At 41.5% G+C, this 9,464-nt stretch overlaps 1 protein-coding gene across 1 annotated transcript; it reads right to left on the bottom strand.

Annotated features, from left to right (window-relative positions):
- Nucleotides 1–4,476: 4,476 nt before the first annotated feature.
- Nucleotides 4,477–9,110, bottom strand: il10ra (interleukin 10 receptor, alpha). Its single transcript, XM_037087996.1, has 7 exons — nucleotides 8,834–9,110; nucleotides 8,025–8,145; nucleotides 7,637–7,806; nucleotides 7,391–7,536; nucleotides 6,891–7,062; nucleotides 6,156–6,274; nucleotides 4,477–5,908 (listed from the first exon to the last, which is right to left on the bottom strand). The coding sequence occupies exons 1-7, from the start codon at nucleotides 8,895–8,897 to the stop codon at nucleotides 4,994–4,996; spliced, it is 1,707 nt and encodes a 568-aa protein (XP_036943891.1). The 5' UTR covers nucleotides 8,898–9,110; the 3' UTR covers nucleotides 4,477–4,993.
- Between the last annotated feature and the right edge of the window lie 354 nt (nucleotides 9,111–9,464).

Here is a 9,464-nt window from a genome sequence, read left to right as displayed (position 1 = left end):
TGAGCATATAAAAAACCTTTTCAATCTGCTCTAGTTGTATTGAGCCATGCAGATTGGTTTGGTTTTATATAAAGGAGGTGATTGGAAACAGTTAATGTCTAATAACATTTGCAAAGTCTAAAAGAGCTGCAAGACGTTAGCCAAGCACTGAAAGTTAGTGGGCACACTCTATGGGCCCCACAATGTGGAAGCTGTGCAGAAGACAGCTGAGTCATTTTGGCTTCATGCGCTAACGAGCAGCTTTCATAGAAATTGATTGGGCTTATAACATCCTCATCTACACAGTAATGCCGTACTGTAACACACTGACTAGGGACAAGTACTTCATACAGCCCTGTATCGAAAGACCTTATCTATCAATTTACTGTTATTATAAAAGCATCAAAGATTAATGCTGTACATTAAAAATGAACATAGCCAGTGTTAGCCAGTGAACAGCATTTTTTTCCTATAGTATGTGCAACTTACATCAATGCAGTGGCAGACTCAGGATGTTTGAAGGGCAGGCATACAAAGAAAAAAAAAATGGTATCAGCTTAATGCTTTGGGGCGCCAGTGTGCAGAGAAGGCCACTTTATCATGTTTTATCTCTCATAGGAGCATCAAATGTTTCTTTTCTGGGAATGAGTTAAGACCCCTGTGCTCATGTCAAAGGGCAATATCTCATCAACGTGGTTGCTCTTCATAATCCAAACACTTTTCATACACTGAACTGAAATAGTTTGCATTAAAACAGATTGACTGTGAGTTATCAGGAGTAATCCTGACAATGCATCCATCCAAAAATGTAATATTTTTCTATGCTATGTGTTCCTCATATTTCATTAACCTGACAGACATCTCAAAACCTTCTCAAACCAAAATGGGATTAATGGTTTTGGTGAAGCAGCCCTTTCAAATACTTCACGCATAAAACTGGCGTGCACTTGCTTAAATGGTTGCCAACATGATGACCACAGTGTGATGAATCAGTGTTACACTGTCACATAGAAATGCATTTCTCCTCTTATTCCCCTACAGAGCCGTCACTGAAAGACAAAGTGCTCAAGTAAGTGTATTTACCCCCAACTGCCTTTTCGAATACAAAGTTTTGTTTCCTCATAAAAGCAACTGCTTCATGCTTGTATGGGTGACGTGCCTGACCCCTCTGTCCGCAGAAAAGTCGGCTTGAATAAGTCTCCTCCTCCCTTCTCTGTCAGCGGCATCATCAAATGACAGCCGTCTTGGTGGCAGTTGATTCTTTCTCACCAACATGAAGGAAGGCAGTCCCCTCGCCTGCCACTTTCCCACGCATCACGTCTAGCGCTCAGCATGTTCCGGTATTTTGCTGCTGTAGTTCATGTTATTGTTTCAACCTGAATACTGAGGGGGGAATTTACCATGCTATTTTCTACAGTACTTCTAAGTTTTTGTGTGATGTCATGGTTTCAAACAAGGTTCCTGTACTCTTGGTTCAGTTTTGATCCTGAGCTGTGTCTCGGCAGCAAAAGGGTCCACTTTGTCTTGAAAGAGGGATATTATATGCTACTGTGTATGCAAAGCCGTACCTTAATGCCCGTTAAATGTAAAATGAAGATAAAGTTATAAAACAAATGTTGAATTATGCAATTTCACCTTGTCAGTTTTGATCTTTGTCATGTCGATGGTGTCATTTTGATATTTTGTGGCTCCTGGCGTTAACACACACACGCGCACGCAGACACACACCCACACTCACGACCACGCCACAGAAAAACAAAATGCACATGCTGTGCTGCTGATGAGAACAACGTTTGAGGTGAAGGCAGAATATCAACAGCTCAACCACAGTAACCAGGCGCATCAGTTTTCTTGTAAGCTGCAGGCGACTTCCTTCCAAAGTCACATATCTACTACCTTTTTGATACTTTCTATAGTTGGTGGATTTTTTTTTAATGTCTCATTGTTGTTTCCCTGAAAGAAACTTAATCACTTTTCTCTGTTTCAGTCTACAGTAAAGTTAACTAAGGTCAACCTTACACAGTTTTAACCTAAAAAAATGGGGTTAGAAAGCTTTTTTATATAAAGTTACTGTTTTAGTTTACTTTAGTTTACGCTCCGTGTGTTGATTCCATATTTAATAGTACAGAAACATAAATGACAAAAGGTCCAAGATCCAACGTTTGAAAACACATTTCTACATTTCCCCGTTCTACCATATCTCATTATATTCAAACGCAAACATAGCATAACAAAACAAAACTAAAGAGTCTTTGCTGTTTAAGTCCTTGGTGGTGAAAAGGCCAGTTCATGCCAGGCAGTCTTAAGTACCACTTTCTTATGTCTGGTTATGATGAAAAAAAACACCTCTTGTTTATGTTGCTCACTTGTGAATCTCCACAAAACTTCCACCGGTTTCTTCGTATTCTGGGGGAAATTACTTCAGGCAAGTTTCCAATATACATACTTTGTTTTTCAACAGACCTGAATTCACACATAAATAGCTCTGCGGGACAAGTTACTTTTTCCATTCTAATCTTACAATGTGACACTTCCATTTTCAGTTAACTACCTGCAGCTGTGCTGGTCTGTTCCTCCTCTCAGTATGACTGTGCACTCATCGATCATTAGCTATGCATGAATTATAGCACTGTGCCGCAGACTGAAACTAGAATAGCCAAGGCCCCTGTTAATTCAATGAGGTCTAATTACTTTTGGTAGCTTTCTGAATCCCCATTGTCTCAGCTGCACACTGGTGAAGCTGCAGGTTTCTATCCCTGTTTGTTATAGTATATAACAGGTGAAAAAAGGTTTCCCTTTATGAGAACATATTTAAATCTAATCCGCATTGTATACCAGCCCACTAAATGTGCCTGGTTCCATGCATTATTCCATGAGCAATCAACAGAGATGTTGCCCCATCTCACAATGTTACAGAAAGCATGGACCAAGACCCATCCTCCGTCTAAGTTTTGTGGAAACCCTTTCAGTAATTTTTGCATAATCCTACTGACAAACCAACGAACCAACAAATGGACAAGGTTGGGCATGTAACCACGATGGTAGTGACGGGTGACAAACTTTGCATGAGGTTTTCTAAACAATCTGACATGTATCAGTTAAAGCTGTGTGTAATCAGGAGACCCACAGTCATTCATTTTGGACTGTAATCTGCATGTTTGTCCACTTTTTAATCCATCGAATAAAATACGTTGCCTGGCCCCAATCTCTTCTAATCACGACCTTCTCTTCCAAAAGGTTTACTGATCCTGACAAAACTCTCATCTGTGCTGGTTTTATATAAGGGGGAGTCTCAAGGCAGGTGCTGTCAATTCAAAATGATTTGAGATTTATTTCTCACAGGTGCATGAGTTACATTTAGAATTCTAAGAACCTGCTCATGTAAGTTTATTTTGTTTATGCTCAGCATCATTTATAATCCAAATGTAAACCACTGGAAATTATCTGAAGACTAATTTCAAGTGCGAAAGTTAACCTGTTGTAGACAGTTTGTTAATTAACCTGCAGGGGGGGAAAGTATCTCTATAAAATATACAGATTATGGTTTGCACTCTGGGACTTCACAGGAAATGTTTACCCCTGGACCTTCTCACAGGTTAAAACAGCCAAATATAGAAAGGTATAAGAGGACGATGACCTGTGATCTACATTCAGTGATGATCAGTGCACACGTACTGCAAAACCATCAGCATGTGATCTTTTGAATTCAAAGAATGATCCTTCTCCCAACGAACTACCCAAAAGTTGTCTCACTTCCCCTGTATGTTTTGTATGCTACACTTGGAGAAGCAAGTCACGCGATTCGTCCACCGCTGCCATGGATCTGCTTCATCTCAATCACGAGCTGCAAATGTACCATAGATTTGTCTGGGGACCCAGCCCTGTTGACAATATTTGCGCTCAGTGTGAAGCGGGACTTTTTTAAAATGAGTGAGCCTGAAAGAGGAAGTGTTTGTACCTTAGTTTAGACTTTCAGAAAAACCACTGCCCTGGTTCCTGTACAGAATTTTAATATGGGGATCCCACGTACGGCTACGTGACCTGTAATGTTTGTTTTCCAGCAGGTATCATTTCGTCGCTTCAGGGTTTTCCTACCGATCGCCTGTTTCTTTGACTCATGTCATGTTCTCTGAAATCGTCTGATGACTGGTAGGGTTTGGGTTTTTTATGTGAGTGTACAGTATTCAAGGAATATTCCAAGGGAGACAGTTTGTCTTAAATCGCATGAAGGACAAAGTCACATATATTGACAGTGGAACAGTGACTTTTTTTAATTCTAAATTTCTCATAAATTTGTCAAACAGGGAAGCAGGCTTGCAGTTAACTCTTTCAGACACACAGTATGAATGTCACTTACGGAGTCAGATCTTTAAAAAGAATATCTCACAAATGGTCCTGCATGTTATTGAAAATGATTAAAAAAAAAGATATTATTACGGATATGATACTGTTTTTGGAACAGTGAGATGTTAAGAAATGATCTGACAATTCATTTACTTGAAAGTGTCTCTCGGGTTTACTTTATTGAACATTCAGAACGTGACAAAACACACAACAACTAAACTTGAAGAGGTGAATTAACAACAAGAGGTGTGATCCAAACGCACGTGACCGCCAAACTGTTTCTCTGCACGGCTCCCCTCACCAGCTTCACTTCCGGCAAGCTGTCGTTTGTTGAGGCGTAAGTACACCCAGTGAGACAAGGTCGGGTGAGGTCTTTGACGTCGTGTTTCTTCGGCTCTAGAGGCTCCCGAAACTCTAAACTGCCGCCATTCAGCAGATGTGCGGTCTAACCTCTGCTTCCTTCCTGTGCTTAAAAAAACAACCTTTGGCACACTCTGCTTTCCCCCTTTCTTCCCTTCGCATTTCTTTTCCCCAAATACTAAGTCATGCCTCCATTGCATATGTCAGATAGTGTGTCATGTGGGAAAAAAGGGACTGTGTATCTCCAGTTTAGCTCTTTGGAAAAGAGCTCACATCTGGTTATGTCAGCATCCATTTATAAATAGCGTTGCTACATCCCACAGTCTGTTGTAAGCTGTACGTCACAGAGAGAGAGAGTCACGTTGTTCATGTTGAAGTCCTGACCTCCGTCCTCTAGAGGCAGCGGTGTTAAGGCTGTTAGCAGAGGGAAAGTGTCCCCCAGCTGTATGAAAGTTGTGTCTAAGGCAGCCATCGTGACGGCGTCCATTTGTGCTTTTTTAGCGTAACTTGAATATGTAATTCCTTTATAAGAGTCCACAAAATCACATGTGCCGCTCACTAGTCCATTGTCAATGCACATAGATCTGTAATGTTTCATAACTCCTATTCCATACAGGCCTTGTTTGTGGCACCAGGTGCACTGACCTGCTCCTGAGCAGATGCACGATTGAACTGCAGCCCTGTAGCCTGTGACCACTTCGGCCAAAACAGAGTCAGGGAGTTTGAACGGCTCTTCATCGTCGCAGACGTGAATGTGCACGGAGGAGGGGCCCTGGGTGCGGTAGTTACCCCCGACAACCGCCTCCTTTAGGGACACACTGTCCTGCCCGTCCAGATTCATAGAAGAAGAATGAAGCTGGCAGCCCAGCCCAACCCCGCTGTCATCCCTCTTCCTGGCTGTGTCTTCCTGCAGGGGGTAAACAGTCTGACTGCTAGTGGAGCTCTCTGGTCCTCCCATGCTCCCACAGCCGCTGTCCTCTTGTCTTACTGGAGGACTTCCCTCACTGTGCGTAGCGGAGTTGGACTCCACGCTGACCCCACTGTCCATGCTTGTCCTCCTGTCTTCCTCCTCATTGTCCTCTGTTACTGTAACATGGGTCACAGGGTTTGTGACACAGTTTTTCACTTCTGTTCTGTAAGAGGACAGGAACCATCCTTTGTCTGTCACAACCTCCATCGTCCCTTCGCCAACAGAGAGTGGAAGCCAGCCACTTACAGGGGATTTCTGGGGTGAGGAGAAAAAAGATGGAGGTTGTTGTAGTATTCAAGTCACATTTAGGAAGAGGGTTAGTTAAAACCAATTGAGGCTAAAATCAAGAATATGATGCAAGGTGGTATTAAGGGGGTTTGTTTAATCTGCTTTTTCTTTGCATCTTTACGTAGATGTTTTTGGTTGTGTTTTCACCATAGTTGAAGGTACAAGATTTCACAACTATAATCCCTGCCAACAATGTGTAGTTTAATGTACTTACCAACACAGCGGGTGTTTTCCCTGGACTTTTCAGGTAACAAAGGAGGATGGCTGCCGCAATGGCCATGACGGCCAGAACTCCCAGAATAGTGAGAGACGTCAATGCAATGATGATCCATTCTGAAAAAGAACAAAGCCAGGATGTTTAACAGGAGCGAGGTGAAAAGGCTTCTCCAAGCTGTAGGTTTACACCTCCATCATGTTGCAGCAAATGTTCATTTCTCGCAAACTTTACATTTAGGCTTGAACACTATGACATATTGGGAAACGAGCGCTGTCTTGCCAAAAGAAGTTCCTTTTTCTGTAGAGTAAATATGAGGCTACCACCAGCAGCTAGTTAGCATGACTTAGCGCAAAGATTGGAAAAAGAGAGCATGAGGGTTAACAAAGAGAAACAGGAGCTAATGTGCTGGAATAAACAAGATACAATTTAGTAATATTGAGCTTTAAAGGAGCAAGCAGGTGGATTTTGTTATTTTTGAATAGAGCAAGTTTAGCTGTGTCCTGTGTTTATGCTAAGCTGAGCTAAGCTAGGCTACATTTAGCGCACATACATGGTGTGGTATCAATGTGCTCATCAAATGGTGGGCAGGAAAGTTAATACGCATATCTCTCAAAAATGTCAAACTGACTTTATTTGTTTTTTTCAACCCTGTAATGTTGAAGTAAAACACAAATATTTACTTCAATGCGTAAATCAACTCGTGCGTCATCATTACAGTGTTTACATTCTTACCTTGCTCTGGTAGCCTCAGACACTGTTTAGGGGACAGGTTGCTGGCAGAGAGCGAGCCACTGCCCTCCATCATGATGCTGACACAGTACTCTGTCCCATAGCGGAGAGAACTGAAAGTCTTAGTCCTCTGATCCTCCTCCATGACATCTCCCGGCAATACTAATGTGGTATTCTGTGGAAGTGTCAATCAGAATGTCATGCAGGTTTAGGCCGTTGTACAGTAGACCACATTGCAGTAAAGAGATGAGTAAGGTTCAGATTCAGGGAGATTTATCAAGGATGAAATATTGTGAAACTGTGCTATTGGATCATTCACCTAACCATTGCCCCAACAGGATTTATTAAACATGTGTAATCACTTGCGAAACAATTGCGAGATTTGACTTGACTGAATTTGTATTTAAAGCCCTGTTGATGAACTTAGGAGTGTTACAATTGGCCCCAAAAATGTGGATGCTGTCTTACATTATTTCCTGTATTGTGCCTATTTTTATGCCCACCTTTTTGTCTTGTCCTCGCTCCTCCAGGTAGATGGTGTAGATGAGTCCATAAGGAAAGAGTTTTCTCAGAATAGGTTTTTCGTGCACACGAACTGTTAGAGAGCTGGCTGTAGCCCACAACGTGAAGGAGGGAGGCGTCAGTCCGCCTGTAGGAACAGAGAAAGAAACCAACACTGTCTTAATGATGATATAACCATGTAACAACGCAACCCTGACATGATACCAAACTGAGAGCACTCTGCTTACTTTCATTCGGGAGAAATTTCTTTCTTGTCCACTCAGACACGTTATCTCCGTCAACCAGCTGAACTCTGACTTTGTAGCCACTCTGAAAGTCCTCTATGAGTCTGCTTAATTCACAGTAGGTATTTTCGATCCCCGTGCAGCTGTCCACCACCTCCCATTCACCACTGTACCTGAGGACAGAAGAAACACCGGTCACAAACAGGAGGGAGTTGAATTCTGACTCATCATTGAAAAGTTATATGTGGTGAATGATATGAATCAGTGAACCAACAGGGAAACAGATGTAAGCAGGTTAGAGGTAAAGATAGAAATACAGGATGCTGGGACATTCAAATTGCAAATTTGTGAACAGGAAAGTGTTAAACCGATATTTTGAAGTTAAACACACCTTGCCATTTGTACATTGTACTTGGCGTTTGAGGGAACGTCCGCAGGAGGTTTCCAAAGTACTATTACCTCCCCATCCATAATATTCACCTCCAGTTCTGTAGGCTGAGGGACGACCTGTCCTGCAACAGGAAAACAATAAAAATAGAATTCAATTTAAATGATAATGTAAATTCACTGCTCATTATTAAAGTTTTACCAAATAAAATAGATCTTCATATTTTCAAGTTCAAGAGATAAGATGTTTTTTTACTACTTTGATTTCAAACTGCAATGAAAAATCGTCTGTTCACGCTGAGCCAAATGCCAAGACCCTCATTGTTACTCAAAATGTGATGCTGTGGTTATGAGGAGAAAAAAGGAAGTCTGGTTTACAAAAAGAAACAGTGATCTTGCAAATCATGTATGGGTTCTCTTATCATAATGACACTGGGTTTTTACGCAAAAGGAACTGATTTTTACTCATTTCCACACTAACTAGAGTGAAACAAGTGGGAAAGAAATTATCACATTTTGCCATGTTGACATCTACATGGGGGAAACCATATTAAAAATAGAATTTTGTTAGATTTTTTCTCTCTCTCTCTCTTTTTTTTTAACTGTTTCATCCTAACAGATTAACATTTTTTTTAAAAAGGTTTTCTGTATTTCACTGCAGTAACAGATCCAAAATGATAAACAGAAATCATTGTCAGGATACTAACTATTGTAAAATAATAACAATCCCCCCCCAAACAATTTATGAAACAAACAAACAACAACAAGGTTGAATAAAACAGATTAAGTGTTATAAAAGTTGTTAATAATTACCTGTCACACAGTTAATACAGATGAGCAGGAAGACAGGAATTAGTGGCCCCTTGGTCACATCCATTTCTGTTGTCTGGACTCAGTGATAATCCACACAGTAGCCAAGAAAGTCCCTTATTCCAAGCATCAGGAACTAGACTGTAGAAACATATTTTCTCTTTAATCTCTGTGTAATGCCTCAGACTAGCGAACCTGTTGAAAAGTGTTAACAGGCCTGAGGCAGCTGCTCTCTCCTGTGGCTGGTGATCTGTGGAGGAAATCAAAGGAGGGAGCTTGTGTTTTTTCCCCTGATGATTTCATTTACTTAGTTCTTGCCTCTCTTGCTCAACTCCCCGCCCTCTCAGATGACACATTTCCTGTAGCGTCTACATCAGTGACGCTGCTGCTAGTTTCGTCTCTCTCTCTCTCTCTCTCTCTCTCTCTCTGCCACATGCTCTCTTGTCTGTCTCACCAAGCCTTTTCCTTCCTCTTTTCCCCTTTTCACGCTCGCAGCAGGTTCATGATGTACAGTGAACTGCTCGTGATGGCAAAAAAGCAAACCAACTTGTTGGACTGTACATGGCAGTAAAACAAGAAAAGGGAAGTGTTCAGGGATTCCCCTTTCCCTTTTCTTTTAAGTGTAACGAGATAA

The sequence above is a fragment of the Acanthopagrus latus genome, chromosome 2, assembly GCF_904848185.1.
Source record: "Acanthopagrus latus isolate v.2019 chromosome 2, fAcaLat1.1, whole genome shotgun sequence".
NCBI lineage: Eukaryota > Metazoa > Chordata > Actinopteri > Spariformes > Sparidae > Acanthopagrus > Acanthopagrus latus.
Note: the sequence above shows the minus strand (reverse complement) of the source record. Positions and strands in the feature narration are given on the sequence as shown.

What these genes read in the sequence shown, in the direction of transcription:
- il10ra (XM_037087996.1), bottom strand. Translation starts at nt 8,897, where the DNA reads ATGGATGTGACCAAGGGGCCACTAATTCCTGTCTTCCTGCTCATCTGT. An exon ending in AGCGAGGACAAGACAAAAAG is followed by an intron (nt 7,063 to 7,390) that starts GTGGGCATAAAA and finishes ACACTTCCACAG; the next exon opens with AATACCACATTAGTATTGCC. An exon ending in TCTGAGGCTACCAGAGCAAG is followed by an intron (nt 6,275 to 6,890) that starts GTAAGAATGTAA and finishes GTTCTTTTTCAG; the next exon opens with AATGGATCATCATTGCATTG.